General features: G+C 39.3%; 1 protein-coding gene across 1 annotated transcript in view; it reads right to left on the bottom strand.

Moving 5' to 3' along the window:
- LOC134068370 (C-terminal-binding protein 2-like) overlaps positions 1-21489 on the bottom strand; it is an 88032-nt gene extending 66543 nt beyond the window's left edge. Inside the window, exons 1-3 of the mRNA XM_062523929.1 lie at positions 21390-21489; positions 15512-15671; positions 12045-12199 (exon numbers count right to left, since the gene is read on the bottom strand). Coding sequence (XP_062379913.1) covers positions 12045-12199; positions 15512-15569 — 213 coding nt within the window. The 5' untranslated portion in view covers positions 15570-15671; positions 21390-21489. The remainder of the gene's footprint in view (positions 1-12044; positions 12200-15511; positions 15672-21389) is intronic.
- Between the last annotated feature and the right edge of the window lie 237 nt (positions 21490-21726).

Raw genomic sequence — 21726 nt, forward strand, 5'->3', positions numbered from 1 at the left:
AAATATTCCTGTTCTAACTTAACTAATGATTTCTAACAGGTATTCTAAAATGTTAACTATGCTAACAATGCTAACCAGGTTGATAAGTTAACTTAGCTGATGATTTCTAGCAGTAACGCTAAAAATGCTAACTATGATAACATTGCTAACTATGTTAACAATGCTAACCACGTTGATTAGCTAACTTAGCTAATCATTTTAGCAGTTGTGCTAAAAATGCTAACAATGCTAACAACGCTAACCAGGTTGATTAGCTAACTTAGCTAATCATTTTTAGCAGTTATGCTAAAAATGCTAACTATGCTAACAATGCTAACTATGCTAACAATGCTAACTTGCTAGTGAGGACTTTTATTTTGAAACAGTAGTTGCTAGGGTATCCATGGTGCCCACTATCAGGAATAAAGAAGTTACTGTAGTATAATCATGTTGGTTGCTATGGAAACTGTCAAAAAGGCTTAATTTTAATGGTTGCTATGTTGGTTGCTAGGTACATGGAGGTTTCATTTAGTTGACTGGAGGCATAGTTGATGATAACTGACAGTTGGAATGGTTGGAATGAACAGTTAAATAGTTGAGTAGTTTCAGTGGTAAAATGATTTAATAGTGTATGTAGCTAGGGTAAACATGGTGGTTGCATAGTTTACAGAGAGTTGATAGTGTGAAGGTAGACAGTTTAAAGATGAAACATTCCAGTTCTAACTTAACTAATGATTTCTATTCATGTTAAAATGTTGATTAGCTAACTTAGCTAATGATTTCTAGCAGTTACGCTAAAAATGCTAATTATGCTAGCAATGCTCACTTTACTAACAATGCTAACCAGGTTGATTAGCTAACTTAACCGATGATTTCTAGCAGTAATGCTAAAAATGCTAACTATGCTGACAATGCTAAATTTGCTAACAATGCTAACCAGGTTGATTAGCTTACTTAGTTGATGATTTTTTGCAGTTATGCTAAAAATGCTAACTATACTAACAATGCTAACTATGCTAACCATGCTAACTAGCTAACTTGCTAGTGAGGACTTTTATTTTGAAACATTTGTTGCTAGGGTATCCATGGTGGCCACTATCAGGAAACAAGAAGTTACTGCAGTATAATCATGTTGGTTGCTATGGAAACGGTCATAAACGCTTAATTTTGATGGTTGCTATGTTGGTTGCTAGGTACATGGAGGTTTCATGTAGTTGACTGGAGGCATAGTTGATGATAACTGACAGTTGGAATGGTTTAACAGTTAAATAGTTGAGTAGTTTCAATGGTTAAATGATTTAATAGTGTATTATTGCAGTGAGGACTTTTATTTTGAAACAGTTGTGGACAGAGGAAACAGTTAACAGGATATGTAGTCTTCAGAGAGATTGTATGCTTAAAGCCAGAGAAACTGACAGTTGATACAGGTGTAATCAATTTAAGCCTGAGAGAGAGAGAGAGCTGCTGCACCTGGACTGGCCACCTGGCGTAACATTCTAATTGCTGCCGTGATGTCATAATGAGCAATGTTAAGTCTATGGGGGAAATTGTAATAGTTTTTAACTAATGGTTTAAAAAGTATAAAAGTTACAAAGTTGAAAAATACAAAGCACACATGGCATAAGCAAGACCTACGCAACAAAGTTTGAATGAAGTTTCTACGTTAAACGGTTCAAGCTGAATTGCGTGCGTTAGAAGAAGAATAATAAGAAGAAGTTGCGGAAGAAGACTTGGAATAACAGTACAGTGCATTTTCATGCACTGTAATAAGAAGAATAGGAAGAACAGTACAGTGCATTTTCATGCACTGTAATAATAAGAAACCTAGGAAGAACAGTACAGTGCATTTTCATGCACTGTAATAATAAGAAGCCTAGGAAGAACAGTACAGTGCATTTTCATGCACTGTAATAAGAAGACTTGGAATAACAGTACAGTGCATTTTCATGCACTGTAATAATAAGAAGAAAAAGTTGAAGAAGACTAGGAAGAACAGTACAGTGCATTTTCATGCACTGTAATAACTAGAAATGCAATTCCAAGGAATTACCAGTGCATGAAAATGCAAAAATAGATAGATAATGTGGATATGGTTACTAAGGTGTAGCTAGGGTAAACATGGTGGTTGCATACTTTACAGAGAGTTGATAGGAATAAAGAAGTTACGCAAATGGTTGCTATGTTGGTTGCTAGGTACATGGAGGTTTCATGTAGTTGACTGGAGGCATAGTTGATGATAACTGACAGTTGGAATGGTTGAACAGTTAAATAGTTGAGTAGTTTCAATGGTTAAATGATTTAATATTGTATTATTGCAGTGAGGACTTTTATTTTGAAACAGTTGTGGACAGAGGAAACAGGATATGTAGTCTTCAGAGAGATTGTATGCTTAAAGCCTGAGAGAGAGAGAGCTGCTGCAGCTGGCCTGGCCACCTGGCATAAGATTCTAATTGCCCTATTATGATGTCATAATCGCAATGTTAAGTCTATGGGGAAATTTTAATAGTTTTTAATTAATAGTTCAAAAAGTATAAAAGTTACAAAGTTGAAAAATACAAAGCTCCCATGGCCTAAGTAAGACCTACGCAGCGCAGTTTGAATGAAGTTTCTACGTTAAACGGTTGAAGCTCCATTAAGAGCGTTAGAAGAAGAATAATAATAATAACTAGAAATGCAATTCCAAGGAATTACCAGTGCATGAAAATACAAAAAAAGATAGATAATGTAGATATGGTTACCAAGGTGTAGCTAGGGTAAACATGGTGGTTGCATAGTTTACAGAGAGTTGATAGTGTGAAGGTAGACAGTTTAAAGCTGAAACATTCCAGTTCTAACTTAACTAATGATTTCTATTCATGTTAAAATGTTGATTAGCTAACTTAGCTAATGATTTCTAGCAGTTGTGCTAAAAATGTGAATTATGCTAGCAATGCTAATTTTACTAACAATGCTAACCAGGTTGATTAGCTAACTTAACCGATGATTTCTAGCAGTAATGGTAAAAATGCTAACTATGCTAACAATGCTAGATTTGCTAACAATGCTAACCAGGTTGATTAGCTAACTTAGTTGATGATTTTTTGCAGTTATGTTAAAAATGCTAGCTATGCTAACAATGCTAACCATGCTAACTAGATAACTTGCTAGTGAGGACTTTTATTTTGAAACATTTGTTGCTAGGGTATCCATGGTGGCCACTATCAGGAATAAAGAAGTTACTGTAGTAAAATCATGTTGGTTGCTATGGAAACGGTCATAAACGCTTAATTTTAATGGTTGCTATGTTGGTTGCTAGGTACATGGAGGTTTCATGTAGTCGACTGGAGGCATAGTTGATGATAACTGACAGTTGGAATGTTTGAACAGTTAAATAGTTGAGTAGTTTCAATGGTTAAATGATTTAATAGTGTATTATTGCAGTGAGGACTTTTATTTTGAAACAGTTGTGGACAGAGGAAACAGTTTAACAGGATATGTGTAGTCTTCAGAGAGATTGTATGCTTAAAGCCTGAGAGAAACTGACAGTTGGTGCCCAGGTGGCTGACCAGCTGGGGTAACATTCTAATTGCTGCCGTGATGTCATAATGAGCAATGTTAAGTCTATGGGGGAAATTATAATAGTTTTTAACTAATAGTTTTAAAAAGTATAAAAGTTACAAAGTTGAAAAATACAAAGCCCACATCCCGTAAGTAAGACCTACGCGACATAGTTTGAATGGAGTTTCTACGTTAAGCGGTTGAAGCTGCATTAAGTGCGTTAGAAGAAGAAGAATAATAAAATGCCTAGGAAGAACAGTACAGTGCATTTTCATGCACTGTAATAAGAAAAAGCCTAGGAAGAACAGTACAGTGCATTTTCATGCACTGTAATAAAAAGCCTAGGAAGAACAGTACAGTGCATTTTCATGCACTGTAATAAGAAAAAGTTTTGGAAGAACAGTACAGTGCATTTTCATGCACTGTAATAAGAAACCTAGGAAGAACAAGATAGTGCATTTTCATGCACTATAATAAGGGTTGAACTAAAGAACGGGGCTTCTCTTCTTTCTGCATGTTACGCAACGCAGTCTTTTTATTCTATTTGTCACTTGTGGTTGTTAGAACTCGTTCCTACTGAAAACCGCGAAGGTACAGGAGTCACACTTTGTGCTCGAGAAAAACTTCTCACACTGTGACCATCACGGCCATCTGGCGAAGACCTGGGACTTAGAGAACGACACCATCGAGGACGGATTTTTCCTTTTTCTTCACCACAAATTGGATTACGTTTTTCTTCTTGCATATCGTAAACAGCAAGCTGTATTGTGCCGCATTTTTGCTGTTATTTAAATTGCTGAAGTAAAAGACTATTTTAAATCAACGTCCGATTCTTACAGCTGTTACCCTCTTGTTAGGTAAGCCCCCAAAACAGAATAAGATACACTCTTTTATACATCTTTTCTATCCTTTCTGAGTCTTAGGTTAATTCTTGAATCTAAGCAAATACTGAGTTTCAGCTGTTCACTGAAACCTAATCGCGTTACCTAACTGTCAAGGCCTGGATGTTTATTGACTTCTGATACTTATAAGCCTGGATATTCTCTTGGAAGACTTGATCACCTTCCAGGAGACTTTATGGTGTCCATCTGTATAAACAGAAGTCTTAGGTTATTGACATCACCTAGGTCGGAGCGTAACCTAACTTGACGGTGGGTCCCTGGTATTATAGAGTTAGTCTATACAGTTCAACTTTGATGACCGGTGTACGGGCGGACATCTGAGTGATTCACGTACCGGTCATAAGGTTACCACCAGGGGGCAACACAGTAGCAAGCCGTCTATATTGGATAAACTTGAATGCAGAGCTTACCATTGTGTGTGCACCCATGGCAAGCCAGGGCCTGAATTTCATTTTTCACAACTGGGGAAATTCCCCCCTCAGTGGCTAAAAAGGGGGAGATACAGTTTGGGGGGTGAGACAGTTTGCAGGGAACTCTACTTGTAGGCTTAAACAGCTTAGGTCTTACCTTCTAGATAATATCCAATGTAGAATTTCCGTCAATTGGGCTTTAGTTCGCTGGGCAGATAATGACGCCTAATAGCCTAAAAGCGGCCGCGCTGTCAGCTTTGCATACCTGACAGAGTATAGTTTTTACATCGGGAGTAGCCTATGGAGGAGCCTTTCTGCATTACCTGCAACTGTTCAGTGACATCGGGCGCTTTAAATGCATGTAATAGTTTCCTTGATCATCACTGACAATTGTAGATTTTTTCCACGATTGCATTCACATAGCAGCTGTGGCGACAACATTATGGAAACATGACTCGGTCGTAGCATTCACACTGATCCATTATTAGATTGACGTTGTCAAGGCACCTATGTGTGCGGGAATCTCTCGCATTAGAATCATTAAGGTGCGGGAAATAAAAAATAAAGATGCAGGATACCCGCAATTCCGCGCCCAAATTCAGGCCCTGCAAGCTGTTTTAAGGCGAGACACTACAGGTGAATAGGGTAAAAAATGTACTTGCACATATCATCATGAAACTTCACCAGCTGATTACTCACATAAATGTGTGAAAAAAAAATATTGCAAGTTTTCTGTAATTTAATGTTTGAATATGCTAATTAGGTGTTCTCACTAATTATGCGCTAATTTGCATATATTTCAAACCTCAAAAACTCAACATTAGACAAAGCCAGGTCCAAAATAATTTTTTCATGTTGTATATATAGTAAATCCAAAGACATCAGAGGGGTTTATGGATATTTCATTTCGTTTTCCAGTAAACCTGAAAATACTGCCAATACCCATAAAAACGTGCCTCATTTTAAGAATAAAATGTCATATAAATCAGGCTTAGAATAATAAATCAACAAACCCCTGTGAAGAAGTCTTCACAATATTCTTAGGAATAAAACTGGAAAGTTTGGTGTATGTAGGTGATACAGAAGTGGAGTTTTTCAGCTTAGAGTGGGAGAGGAAACTCGTTTTGAGAAAACAGCCTTTAAACCATAGAAACACAGCCATTGAGATACCGTTCTAAAGCCTAGACTCGCCTTTGAACTTTCGAGATTGGTTGCTAATACAAAGGAAATGCCCATAATTGGATACATAGCGTCATTCACGAGGAACAGGGCTTTCCAACGGTGCCACACACGATATGCTTCGGATCACGGTCGCGGTAGGACAAGACACTTAAGAATGGGGACTTTTGATGAAATTAGGAGAAATATATAGGCGCGAGTAGACAAAATGTCACGAAATAAACACCTAAATGTGCAAATTGGACTTTGTTGTTGTAGTAGGGTGGTAGAATACATACTAAGGTAGCAAACTAGCACAAAATCTCGAAATTGACCGGGGCTTAAAAAAACACCATTTTCACCTGCCGTGTCTCGCCTTAACATTTAAATGTATTATGCATAGAGAAGTTAGATATTCATAGTAAATTGAGTATAACGGTTCAATTTCATGTTAAATTTTCTCTCATCAATGAAATAATAATAATAATAATAAAAAAGCAATAGGCTATATGCACAGAAGGCTGTTCAGATATGTCGTTGGTTTCCGTTGGAGACAGGTGTGTTTGAAACTTGTAAGTGTAATTAGTGTCTACACTGACCTGCTTGGTTATTGGATGTAAAAGGATTTTGTGTGTGTTAAAATTGCTATTATTGGGGAAATCATATATTCAGTGTTGGTGAACATGGATGGAGCTAAATATAACAGAAGATGCAGCTACAACACAGCTTAAGTCGGAAACAAATGAGGTACCTGAACAGCCTTCTGTGCATATAGCTTCATGCTAGACCATTTCATTGTAAAACAAAGTACCGGTTCAGGCACCGTTTTAAAAGTATCGATTTAGCACGGGTATCGGACAATGTCAATGTCAATTTATTTGTATAGCACTTTAAAAACAACAACAGTTGACCAAAGTGCTGATAAAACCCAAACGATACCAAACCCTAATAATAACTTATCAATGTGCATTTTAAACCTAACTAGATAATCATTTTACTTGATAAGTTGAGTAGGCTAAATTAATGTTAGGCTAATTGACGTGAATGGAAGACCAACTACATTTAACTAGAAAATGTAATTCCATGGAAGGAATTACCATTGCATGTAAATGTAAAAAGGTTGCTGACTGTAAAACATTGTATTAGGCCTATAGTTAAAAAGACAACTAGGCTACACAGACAAATAGATAAATAACAATAACCCAATTACAATTCCACTGAATTTACTTGGAAAGTCACATTTAAAAAGTGATAGTGGATATAGGCTATTTTGGAAAATAACTCTTCATTTCTTAGAATTTAAAAGACTGAAATGAAGTTGCCAACTTCAAACGAGTTGCAAGAGCTGACACTAGTAGCCTACAGTGAAACGACTGGTAGGATAGCTTACATAGCCTTCATATCTACACTAATGGAGGCTAAAAGTAGGCCATAGGCTATAGATTTAGACACCATTGGAATACGGAATACAATCTCAAACAACGCCAATCAACGATGATGCAGCAACAGGTAGGATATCTAGCAAATGTAACGTTAGCTTACAGTAGGATATTTTATGTAGGCTACAAATATTACAGGATGAGCTAGTATGTTCTTCGAAGTGTTTCCAGGTGTGTGATTGTCCTAATAGGAATGTACAATAAGCTGTTAACAAAGGTTTTTAATTTGTGAATGATACCGAAAGCTTTAAATGATTGCCTGGCTGGCAAGTCCCTATAGCTGAAACGACTAGCTTGCTAACAAACAAACGTGAAAATGATAGCAATGCAGTTTGTACTAGAAACGACTGTGAGAAGGCGGCTTGAACCTAAATGTGTTTACGTTGACGTTAGGTTAGATTGTCTTTAGCTGTTGATAACGTTATCGAGAGCAAACCGATTACTGTTACGATATAAACAAATCAAGTAAGAAGTAGCCTAACAGGAGACAAGACGATAACGTCCTGGTTTACAGCAGCTGTGGCATGGTAGAATGTTTTCATAGCTGTTACAGCTTAATGAGTAGACATAACATTCAGGTTTAGCCTGGTTTAGCGCAGCGGTGGCATGGCTTTGGATCAAAGATCCTTGATTACTGTCAGCTAAGCACTGACATAACAATTAATCTTTGCCGCCACAGCGTCTCAATGTTAAGTCCATGGGAGTGTTTAATTACTTTATCGTAAATATCTCAAAAAGTATAAAGTTCACAAATGTGAAAAATACATTGGACAAATCTGTTACAAGACGTTTGTATGAGTGTTTGAATGACGTCAAACGGTTAAGTGTTTTAGCGTTATAAACCGTGGATTTTGGTCGGAGGAAGAATAATAATAAGAAGAATAGGGATAACAGCACATTGCATTCACATGCAATGTAATCACACCTGTGATTTCAGAGTAAGAGGAGGGGCTTCGATTTTGGTCAGGTGATGTGTATTTTTTAACTGGCTGGTGGCAAAAATTGTTAAAGCAGCAGTTCAACATGTGTGTTTTTGCGTCTTGGCATAGGCCTAAAGTGCATGCTGGACGTGACATTAGGGGTGTGGCTGCATAGCCCATCCTACCTTTGAGTTTGAAGTTCGAGATTGAGATGTAATTTCGTGACACCCTTAGTTGACTCAAAAGCACAAATCAGGCTTCATCATTGATTATGTGGGCTCTCACCTCTAATGTAATAGTACAGATCATTCTTTCGCACAAATCCTGCCATCTTGTCTTGAACGTAACAGCTGAGCTGACCATCAGGCATCATGTCAATTAAACTTGTCAGTACATCGCACATTTAATTTCTGATCAATTTAGTTTAATTTCACATTTATTTCACACTATGTTACACATAGATAGATAGATAGATAGATAGATAGATAGATAGAGATACTTTATTGATCCCCAAGGCGAAATTTAAGGTCCCAGCAGCGTAAGACACCATCAACAAATCAACACAACTAAAAAGAACAGCAAAATATACTAAAGATAAAGATACAAAAACAAGACGGCAGAAAGACATATACGAAGCTCCAATTGTAGCAGGCAGTCTGTCAGTTAGGAGAAAGCAATGAAATTATATGTTGCCTCATACCTAGCAAATGAACGAACGTCTGAACGAAGACATTTTGGTAACTATTTAGGTCTAATTTAGTTGAAAATTAATTTAAGTAATTTTAAGAAGATTAACTAGCAAGGTTTGAATTGTAACTAGCTGAACGTCATGTTGCTGTTTTACACACTATTAAAGGGATATTCCGCCATTTTTGGAAATACGCTCATTTTCCACCTCCCCTCGAGCAAAACAATCGATATTTACCTTGCTCCCGTTCATCCAGCCATTCTGTGAGTCTGGCGATACAACTTTTAGCTTCAGCCTAGCATAGATCATTGAATCGGATTAGACCATTAGCCTTCTCGCCTGCTAGCTTCATGTTTAAAAGTGACTAAGATTTCTGGTAATTTTCCCATTTAAAACGTGTCTCCTCTCAAGTTAGAAAGTGCAATAAGACCAACTGAAAATGAAACCTGGCGTTTTTCTAGGCTGATTTGACATGGAACTACACTCTCATCTGGCGTAATAATGGGGCAGCCGTGGTGTACTGGTTAGCGCATCGGGCTTGTAACCGGAGGGTTGCCGGTTCGATCCCCGACCAGTCCACCACGGCTGAAGTGCCCTTGAGCAAGGCACCTAACCCCTCACTGCTCCCCGAGCGCCGCTGGTTGGGCAGGCAGCTCACTGCTCTGGGTTGTGTGATTCACCTCACTGTGTGTTCACTGTGTGCTGTGTGTTCACTAATTCGGTTAAATTGGGTTAAATGCAGAGAACTGAATTTCCCTCACGGGATCAAAAAAGTATATATTCTATTCTATTCTATTCTATTTCTATAATCAAGGCAACTTGCAAACGTACCATAGGCGCAGTGATATCGTACGCAGCATCTGAAAATAGTCCCCATAGACAACAAGCAGTAGTAGTGCCAGTAGTTTGCAAGTTGCCTTGATTATTACGCCAGATGAGAGTGTAGTTCCATGTCAAATCAGCCTAGAAAAACGCCAGGTTTCATTTTCAGTTGGTCTTATTGCACTTTCTAACTTGAGAGGAGACACGTTTTAAATGGGAAAATTACCAGAAATCTTAGTCACTTTTAAACATGAAGCTAGCAGGCGAGAAGCTAATGGTCTAATCCGATTCAATGATCTATGCTAGGCTGAAGCTAAAAGTTGTATCGCCAGACTCACAGAATGGCTGGATGAACGGGAGCAAGGTAAATATCGATTGTTTTGCTCGAGGGGAGGTGGAAAATGAGCGTATTTCCAAAAATGGCGGAATATCCCTTTAAGCTTTCATGAAAACGTGAGCCTCCATACTGTATTAGGGGCTGTTTTTTAGACTAGCCTACATGTCATGTCTCTGCGTTATCATTTTGGGTTAGATTATGATTGTACAACTGGTTTGGGGGCATCAAAGTAGAGCCTGAATCCTTTGCTTTAGAAGTTTGACACTTCTACCCAGCTGCTAACAAACAGCTGAAAACTTTCTACTCAGAAACTCTAGGAACCATTTCAAAATAAAAGTCCTAGCACATTTTCAGTGCATGCATTACAGTATGTCTTGCAGTACAGGGGTATAAAACAGCACAGTATACCAACAAGCTGGGGTACAAATAATTGTATTTATTAATGTATTAATTAATTCCAGTTTACTTACTTTGGCATTAAATCATATCCATAACCATAATGTGGGCTTACCAACTTCCCTCACTGAAAGACCACCCCCCGCGCGCACACCTTCCTCCATTAATTCTCAAACCACCAGCCGCCACTGGTTTAAGCCTACAAGTAGCGTTCCCCGCAAACTGTATAATTCTCACCCCGAAACTGTATAAATCCCCCCCATTGTAGTCACTGAGGGGGGGAATTCCCCCCGTTGTGAAAAATGAAATTCAGGCCCTGTGATTAGTAAACAGAATGTGCCTTTGGAACATTGCATGAATGGTTGCTGATAATGGGCAATGTAGATACTGCATTAAAAGCAACACCATGGAAGTTTTGATCTTGTGGTCCCCCTACAGTTGGGAAACGATAATTTCTTATTTTCTTATTATTAAATTATGTGGTACTACGATAGCAGTTATGTGATACATTTGTAAAACTAGGCTAAGCTATCTGCAAAGTAGAAAAGTCGATTTGTATTATAGCCTATGGCAAGACACTTTCACCAGAAAAGTAAAGAAACAAACATGACTCAGTCATTAGGTTAGTTAGCCTAAAATATTATTTCTGTCTAATCGTGATTTACTTACAAGAATGTACGCTAGCCCCTACCAAACGTACACCCCGTTTAGACAAGGCATAGGCTACTGGCTGTTTTTTGTCCTAATATAAAAGGAGCTTCGTCATAAATCGCTACTTCAACATCAGGCTGTAGCCTACAAAGTTTATACTTGTATCATACTTTCGGCTTCGTTGCTGCTTCGGCCATCAACATCTTTTACTGTCTATTCAACATACACCAGGGCTTATATTTTTGTAAACCTTGACCATTGTTTTCTTTTCAATTTATTTTTCCATTTGTATACTTTGTACTGATTATTCATGACCGTGATGACTGTTTTGTCAATATGTGCTATGTTCTGTCTAAAACTAAAATAATAAAAACATTTATTAAAAAAAAAAACCATACACGCTATTGGGTTCGCAGTGTGCTGTAAACCAGTCGAATTTTGTAGTTCTTTCAGGTTCCCACCCGAAACCCAAGTTCAGTAGTGCCAGTAAAAGCGATACGGACACTGTCAGGCTGTGGCAGACGCGTCATTCAACCTATTGTAAATCGATGTACCATCACAAGGGTCTTAGAAATGTATTATAAAGGTTGAAAAACTACATGGTGTTGCTTTAAAGATCATCCATTTCACAAAACAACCAATATACAAGCTTCGGTGTGTTGCTTAGACATCGTCTTGCAATTTCAAATGTTTTTCTGTTTTCTTTGTACATACTTTTTTTTCGTCAATTTTTCAGTCACTGCAAAACTATGCAAGAGTTGGTGGTGGCAAAACCAGAAATGGAATTTATGAGAACTTAACTCACCTTTTCATGAATTTCTTGGGTAGACTGGGCATCGCAGAAAGCCACTGTGGCCACATCCTTCAAAACAGGCATTTCAACAGTACAATCCCGCCCATCTAACAGGGCTACTAGCGGGCGTGGGTGCATCGGTCCATTCAGGATTGGGGGACGAATGCCTGCAGAGATCACATGACATTTAGAATTCATCTTAGGGTGTTTCCTTTTAGCCTTCTTAATAAACTCAGCTCGATGAATGTGCATGTGAACAGGCAACTGAATGTAATGGCAATCCAGTATAATAATCAAGGAACACCATGGGTGCAGCAGCACAACGATATCATGCAGCACCTGAAAAAAGTCCCCGCAGGCCAACTTCCAGCAACAAGGTTGAGCTGCAGCAGACAAATTGCTTAGTGACTGGACTATTACGCCTAAATGAGAGTATAGTTCCATGTGAAATCGGCCTAGAAATTCGCCACGTCTCATTTTCTGTTGGTCTTGTTCCACGTTTTAACTCAAGAGACAAGTTCTAAATAGAAAAATTACTGGAAGCAGGAGCTGTAGTGAGACACTAGTCTGGTGATTATTAGCCTAGGCTATGTCATGACGGAATGCGATATGCTGGTTTCAATAAATGTCCATGCTAAATTCGAGTTGATGCTAGGTTGAAACTGAGCGCAATCAAAACATAAACTCGCAGATAACTGAGAATGGCTGACTGGTAAAATGTTCAAATGATTAATTGATAGCTGATTGTTAATTCTCCCGACGATCGACTAAGAAAATTTAATCGAATGCCCATCCCTATCCAGGAGACACTCTGAAAAAAATTTTCGTGCTAAGAGAAGCAGTTTTACGGGGAGAGGGAGGTGTTTGTTCTGCTTCTTTTTTTTGTCAAAGTTCACAAGCTCATTGCTCAAGAACAAGAATTTGTAGGAGGCTCAAATTTTGCAGGTTAATGCAGAAGACACCTTTTCACTCAACATAGGCTCTTGTTTTTTTTTTTTTATTGAGATAAGTAGAAACACTCTCAGAGAAAATAAATTCCATCAGGGACTGAACAGCAGACCTCACAAGTTTGAAAATCTGAATTAACTCTTCTTTTTAAAAACAACAATATGACTTGATCTTTCTTTTTCATTTTCCACGCTGAACAAGGGCAAAATGCACGTAAGTGTTTAAATTGACGTTTAAAGACGTCAATGGCAGTGAATGAATTAACGGGAATGACTGCTAATATGTTGAATCTTCACCGGGTTTAACAGTCAAAAGGTAATTTTTTCTGTGAAATGAGTTCACAATGTAACACCCACGAATGTAATAACTTCCCACAAATGTAATAAACCACAAATGTAATAAAAATATGCACTTTTAAAATGTAATAATCCTGCAAACATAATAATTTCCCATAAATGTTGCCTACTGTTAACAATAAAAAAAATCAAACTTAAAAATTATTACGTTTGTGGGAACATTGAAAAAAGTATTACATTACCCTCCCATAAACGTAATAAATCACAGATTTGGTGAAATTGTTACTGTTTTATCAGATATTTGCTTATTTGTCTGTCACCTCATATCTCTAAGCATGTAGCCTGCTGTCAGAGCTTAAAAACTGATACAGTGGCATGCTGCATATGTTTTAGTGCTTCCCTCATTTGTTTTTATTGATAAAGTTTGATTTGTGTGTGCATATTTTAACATAACATTTATGCATAACATTTATTCATTCTCACCACAACTGACAATGTGAATGAATAGCATATGCTAAGTTTAGCCTATTGATAATGAAATAGACCAATGTTAAAATATATATAGAACAGGATTATGTTGTCAAATTCCCCTTGACTATGATGATTTTTAACAATCATGATGGTAAAACATTTCATACAGTTGAAGGTGGTGTGGCAGGAACACGCAGGTCCTGCTCTGTCCATTTGAAATTGCATACAGTATAACATGGCCAACTGCTTTTTGCAGGAACTGCAAACTACTTTTTGTGTCTGAAAAGACAGTAACACACATACTAATGCGCTGATTGTAGACTATATGCCATTTCTTCTCAAGTGAGAAAGTACAATAAGACCAACTGAAAATGAAACCTGGGCATTTTTCTAGGCTGATTTGACATGGAACTACACTCTCATCTGGCGTAATAATCAAGGCAACTTGCAAACGTACCATGGGCGCAGTGATATCACGCAGCATCTGAAAATAGTCCCCATAGACAACAAGCAGTAGTAGGGCCAGTAGTTTGCAAGTTGCCTTGATTATTACGCCAGATGAGTGTAGTTCCATGTCAAATCAGCCTAGAAAAACGCCAGGTTTCTTTGCACTTTCTAACTTGAGAAGAGACACGTTTTAAATGGAAAAATTACCGGAAATCTTAGTCACTTTTAAACATGATGCTAGCAGGCGAGATGCTACTGGTCTAATCCGTTTCAATGATCTATGCTAAGCTGAAGCTAAAAGTTGTATCGCCAGACTCACAGAATGGCCGGATGAACGGGAAAAAGGTAAATATCAATTGCTCGAGGGGAGGTGGAAAATGAGCTTATTTCCAAAAATGGCGGAATATCCCTTTAATATTTCTCTAATTTACAGAAAGTCTCTATCTCTCATCACTTTTAAGTTAAAGCCTTTTGAAATTAATATGTCAAAATTGAATGTTTTTGGAAAAAACCGCTGGCGCCTAAAGGGTTAAAATAACGAAACGATGTGATAGCCATGGGCTGAACAATACAATTACCATCGAGCCTATGAACTTGTTGCCCAAAACACATCAACAATAAAGAATGAATGCTACCCCTGTAAAACAACTGCAATCATGTGATTAAAAATGACCCTATTCATCGCCATCATCCCTGCGATCCTCAACTACAAGTTCATTAGCGAATTCCTCCTCCACGTCGCTCTCCTCCTCTTTTCCCTCTCCGGCCCCCGCTACTCTGCCTGCCTTGCCTGCGCTAACAGCTCCCAACCAGATGCGCAGGGCTCTCCCTTGGACAGCCGTTGTAGTTCAACTTTATTTATACGCCATTCTGGCACCGTCTTTGGATCAACCGAGAAATATCTTGCCGCTGCTTCTCCCGAATTTTGTTCGGCAAATTTGGCAACTGTCATCTTAAATGAAAAATCATATATCTTTCTCTTTGTCGCCATGGTATTGACAGAAACTCGGAAAAACGAGAGGTTTTGCATGTGGCCCCTTGGGGATATTAATTGCCCACCCCTGGCTTAATGGTCACATTTACCCTACAGTTTATGATAATGCTGTCAGAGATTTCATAGGTAGGTATAGGCATAGGTAGGTTGGGTGGCATTAACAGTCATCATTTTGACAAGACTGTCACTATTCCATCTCTGCCATAGATGACTTGGCAAAGAGATCAAAGATTCTCGAATTTGTACTGGTTTAGACATGTAGCCTAAATAATCATATTAGAAACTAACTGGCAGTCAACCAATATTTAGTGTGAATATCTGACCTTCACAGATGCGGTCCAGCCTCTGTCGTTTGACTTTGTGTTTGTCCATCAGAGCCATTGACTGGCAAAATGTCTGCAGGACCAGCACGAGGCAGATCACAAATACAACAGAGCCCAGAACACTTCGATAATCCGAAAGGATGGCCAACTCCACAGGTGCCTGTTAAAAAGAAAGAAAAAAACCAGTCCATCAAAACAAGAATAGTGACAATAGCTGCATTTAAGTGGACATTTTTCAGATTCAGAAAACTTAATTAGTCCCCGAGGGGCAATTCGGTTTACAAATGACAGATTTATTAAAGATTACAAACAAACCTGTTTACATGAACGCTAAATAATCTGATTGGCATTTAGTCTGCGCTTACATGGAACAAGCATTTAAGCCTAATCATTAAGCAATTCCATATCAGTTGGAACAGGTCTGACACCATGGTCCTCAGTTTTTCCTGATTTTTGGTCCAAATGTTCCTCCATGTCTCATTAGAAGAAAACCAACATTTTAGCTTGGTATCTTGTTTAGTTTCTGAGATATGGCTCTTCAAATGTGGATAGACGTGTCCTAAATAAAAGGCTGAAAATTCCTGTTTTTAATGAGCACCACTTTTTTTTAAAACCCCACTCCTCTGTTAAAGGAACACTTCACCGTTTGTTCATATTAAACTATGTTATTCCCCTAATTAAGACAAGTTGATGCATACCTCTCACGTTTCAATGCGTGCACTCACTGGCTCTGGTGTGCGGCGCAACTTTGATAGCACTTAGCTAGCCCAATGCATTCATTAGGATCCAAACAGAGATGAAGTTAGAAGCGACCAAACATCTCCATATTTTCCCTATTAAAATACAGTTACACGAGTAGTCACACGACCAAGTATGGTAGGACGACGTTCGAAGAAGGAAGCGTCTTGTAATCTGACATGTTCAACGACCCGCGATTTATTGTCTGCGACATTCTACGACGTTACGACCAAAAGTCTAGCATGTTAGAATTAGCAAGCACCTGCTGTATATTGTACCCCTTTTTTATTCACTAAAAGTCTAAAAAGAAACTATGTCTCGCTTCGTCATTCATAATTGCTAAGAAGATAAATGTACAACATTTTTTGGTGCCGAAAAACCCGGATAACAGAAAACAATGAGGAAGAGAACGAAGTGCGACCGACCGGTGTGGAACAACTCGAGAAGGCCAAAAGAAAGCGTCGGACGATACGGAGTTCCACAACGAGACTGCTGAACCAGATCGAAGTTGAATTACTAAAAGAAGACAAGGATATCAACCATGTGCGTGACATGTTAGCAGTGTTGTTAGCAAAAGAGGACAGTTTGCACGAGCTGGACGGCATAGTGGAGCAACAAACCGAATTGAATTGAAGAATTGAACTCGCAGAGAAATACAGAGATCGCGTCATCGAGATGAAGGCGCGAGCTCACCGAGTGATCCGTGAACATGAGACTGTGAGTAACCCACAGCCTGCACGGCCAAGTGATGGTAACACAAACAAACCGACAGTGAGACTGCCTAAGCTACAATTGAAAAATTCAAAGGAGATGTTAGTGTATGGCAGGAATTTTGGAGAGAAGATGTGAGAAAGATGAGGCATCTCCACCTGCTGCGTCTGCCAGCATGGACACTGTTATTTCCTCAGTAATTCCCCAAGCAGAGAAAGGCAAACCGGACACTGAGAACACTGTGCTGCTACAAACCGCCAAGGCATGGGTCGTAGGGCCCACAAGCAGGAAGATGGTCCGCTGCTTGTTAGATGGAGGCAGTCAGGGGAGTTTTGTGCATGAGAATGTGGTGAAGGCGCTGCAGCTACCTATTACTAGACAAGGGACGCTTACGCTAGAAGTATACTCGACGCGCCCGACCTGTCGCGCGACAATGTGACGTAATTTCCTGTGTCGCAAGCCACATTTCAGCCGCGCGCCGACGTATCGCACACCGAACATTTTATATCAGGGGCGCGCAAGATTTATTTTCAACCAAAGGATATCTGCTAGACCTAAAAAAAAAAAAAAAATCTCTTTCCATTTAGGGAGATTACACAAACTCATCTCATAAACGAGATGGTAGGCTAATCCTTCAGGTGTGCAAGCTAAGTCTGAAATATCAGCAAAGAATCTAGTTGCTACTGCCATTAACGTCAAAGGATACCGTGCCTCTGTTCAGGAGAATACTGCAAATTGTGTCGCGACTACCACGCGCAAGTATACATGGTTACAACGTTCCCCGTGACGTCAACATGTCGCACGACAAGTCGGGTGCATGGACTGTACCGGGGCCTTTACTCTTCACACATTTGGCTCCTCTGCTCCAACAACGGTGAGTCGCAACAGAGTGAAGCTCAGCTTGGAGATTGTATGGAATAAACAGCAGAGAATTGAAATAGAGGCAGTTGTCACCCCCAAAGTGTGCACAGCGCTAATGAAGGTGCCTAGTGAACATATACAAAAGGAAATTAAAAGCAGAGGCCTTCAACTAGCAGACTGTGCTGGAGATGATAAACTTGAAGTTTCTGTGCTAATTGGCTCTGATTATTATTGGAGTAGAAAGACTGACAAAGAGCCTAGTGGCACTGGAGAGTACTTTCGGATGGGCAGTGCAAGGCCCAGTAGCAGTGTCCAGCATGACAGAGACAACCAGAGGGGTATTCGACAAAGCCGGTTTTATCACAAAACCGGGTAAGTTAACCCAGGGTTTGCGGTAACTCTAGGTTTTCCGTTCCAAAATGAACACGGTATGTTAGTTACTATAGAAACATGCTCTGAACCTAACCTGGTCGGAGCAGGTTTTGAGCAGGTTAAGTTTGAAAGATAACCCGATTTTTGCTCAGGGTAGGCTATTTAAACCCACGATTTCCGCAGCTTTCTCGTGTTCGCAATGGCATGCCCTATTGATGAGAGGCCTATTGACATCGGAGCGCAAATAATTTGTGCAATTCACCGAGAGAGTTTGATAAGACCACGGCTCGACATCTTGATGAATTTTGGCTGAAGTGATACGTTAATAGTTAATTTACGTTAATCTTTAATATATTTAAATAGCCTTCTCCAGCCCTACGTTAGGCTACCAATCGTGAACCTGACCTCAGTTCACTGAAAACTATTTGCATAGATCTCCGTTTATTTGCGACGTGTAGTTTTCTGTACAGTATTTGAGATGCTGAGCATAGGGAAAGCGGTCTGCCAATCAGTGCGTAAAGTCTGTCTTGCGCTGGAGCGGTTATAGTGCGCGACTTCATCCTCTTTCCTGGCCACAACTCACGAGGGTCATCATTAAAATGGAGTTTCACCAACTCACAGGTCACTAATGCTTTAAGTGTCAAGTGGCACAGAAATTATCCTTGCTGTTGACTTTTCATATGGGTATCACTATGATACCATTCGGTTACAATATTATGTCATTGGGTGCATTGATGGCACAAGTGCCTATAGGCCCCAGCCATATATGAGGCCGATTAACAGGAAAGGCCAGTTGTGGCTAAAAACGGTAAAATCGAACTTTCTCAAAATCCAAATGACATGATTTGATGTCAACTCAACGTATGTACTCCCAATCATCCGTAAATTGATCTGCAAAGTGCATTTTCTCCAGATAATCCCTTTAAGGCAATAAGGTTTTCAAGGAAATGTCATAGTGCTCCTAAATTGTTTTCTGTGCTCCTACATTTTTTCATTCAGGAGCACCTGTGCTCCTAGTGAAAAAGCTAAGCATACAACCCTGTATGACTGTAGCGTGCTACATGCTAATGTTTACTTGAATTTGGAAAGCCATTTCATAGCCTTCCGTCCGCACCAGGGGAGATAAAAAATAATACAACAAGGCAGATAGACGTACGGAATAGTCACATACTATAGCTGTAATAACTCTAGTAGGCTACCAAATACCTCTAGCCTATTTAATCCAAGGTGAACTGGTAAAATGTAGTTCTAGCCAAGTCAGCTACCAAGTAGGCTATACGGTTTGGTCTATTCTGGATTTAGGGATAATATGTGTCCTCAAAGAGCAATTGACAATCTTTTTTGGCCCCAGCCGTGGCGCAACAGGCTGGGGCACCTGCACCGCACGCCGGCGACCTGGGTTCGATTCCCGCCCCGTGGTCCTTTCCGGATCCCACCCCAGCTCTTTCTCCCGCTCGCTTCCTGTCATTCTCTACTGTCCTGTCCAATTAAAGGCATAAAAAGCCCAAAAAATAACCTAAAAAACAAAAAAAACAAAAAAAAAGACAATCTTTTTTATCAGAGCATCCACTATTCCAAAGAACAGCAACAGTCACTGCTTCACAATGAAGAAAACATCTTCTACCCATTACTAACCAAAGCTTTGCTGCAATGCTGACTTGCTAACTTGCTGAGAAATGCGAAATCAAGCTTTTCTGACTGTGAAATCATCTGATGAAGCTGTCCCATTTACTCCCAGTAAAAGTACATGCCTCCATCACCTTGTACCAGAACTAAAATAAAGCCGCGGCTGAAATTCGCTACAAGCCACTTGTAGGCAGCGCAGTTTATGTCTGTTTGCAGTATTCATTTACTCCCCTCAGTGGTTACTTTTGCTATTGTCTCTTTGCCAACCATTTACATACACATAAAGCTATGTAATCCACAATAGGACAAGGAAAAAACGAAAAAGCATAATAGTGCCCTTTTAAGTGATGTAGTTACCATCTATGAATACCTGGGCAGCTCTTGAAGTCTATGCACTGGAAATCCTGTATATAAAATTGTACAGTAACCACCATATCCCAAAATCCCACAATTTTGCGTGATGTGATAGTATAATCCCATGATCTATTCCCAGTCTTTGCAAAATCAGTCTGACTTGTCTTAAAATGGGAGAGAGTGTCAGACTTAAATCTATAAAAAGTTGATAATTTAGTCTTCTCCAGATATTTTAAAATCGTCTGTGCAGCATTAGTTAAATTGTTCTTATTTGTAGAGTTCAGATAAAGCTAAAGATATATAACGTTACTGATTTGAGTGACTGTGCCCTACTAGCTTTGAGGGAAAGCTAGTTAGTAAACGTTAGTTAACTAGCTGGATTTGGGAGTCAAAACCGAAGACAAATTAAGGTATAAATTATTGATGGTCGAAATGCCGCTCAGCATGTCACTAACAAGACCACACTGAAGAGCTATCTTAATTCGGAAACGTTATCTGTGTATGTGTTTGCCTGTCGTTTGGTGTTGCAGGAGTACAAATGGAAGACCAGACAGCAATCAAATTATTAATATTTGTTCTTGTATTCTATAACGTTAAACCATAGTGTAGTCTGCGTAACAACGCTACAGTTCCTCTATCTCCGCTAAACAAGCTTAAGTTCATTCACATAAAAAGACATACATGGCGAATCAGCAAGGCCAACGAGCATAAGGTAACAGCTAGCCATTCGCTAATGTTAGCTAACGTTAGCTAACTTATCTTCGTTCCTCACGTCGTTGGTAACGTTAACGTTGACGTGAATTCATTATCGATGGCTAACGTAGATTAGACTACTGTAACAATGTCGTCTTAACACGATACTACAAAAACACAAGCGAAGGGGAAATATACAATACTAGAACATCCACCGAAACTCTTTCACACTCAAACGTGGTAATTTGGTTGATGTCAGTTCACGACTGGGTGATTTTAGCCTGCTTATCGCATCCTCGTTAGCAGCTCTTTTGTGCTACGGGTATGCTGTGACGTTGTGAACGTTAGTGGATAACGTTACACACATCATTGCTAGCAGTAGCGGTGTGGTAGCTAGGTTATGCTATGTTGTGTTCACAATGACAACACATTCAGAACTTTATATTCTAGCACACGTTTAAATAATACACTGATTGGCTGGAAAACAATGGTCAAATATATGTAAACCTGCAGCAATATTTACCTAGAAAACGTATCCGGATACTGACGGGACTATACAGTTCACGTTACAGGCGTCTGGAATCTCCCCCTCTGTAGATTGCCATGGAATCTGAGAAAGAGGAAGTACAAAGTTTGGAGGAAGCCAGGGGTTCACGAATGGCGGTCAAGTCTAAACAAGTCAGAAGAGGCTCATGGCCATTAACCGTCATAATTTGTCTGTCGCCCCCTCCTGTCAAGGAGCTGAAATTGGTTTGAAATTATTAGACATTCTCTGATTATAGTTAGGCTGATTTAGAACAATTGTGCATTATGACTAAAGCATGAACGTTTCACCATATAATCTTCGCCCTTTAAAGTGC

Source organism: Sardina pilchardus, chromosome 21 (assembly GCF_963854185.1).
Source record: "Sardina pilchardus chromosome 21, fSarPil1.1, whole genome shotgun sequence".
In the NCBI taxonomy this organism is placed as follows: Eukaryota; Metazoa; Chordata; class Actinopteri; order Clupeiformes; family Clupeidae; genus Sardina; species Sardina pilchardus.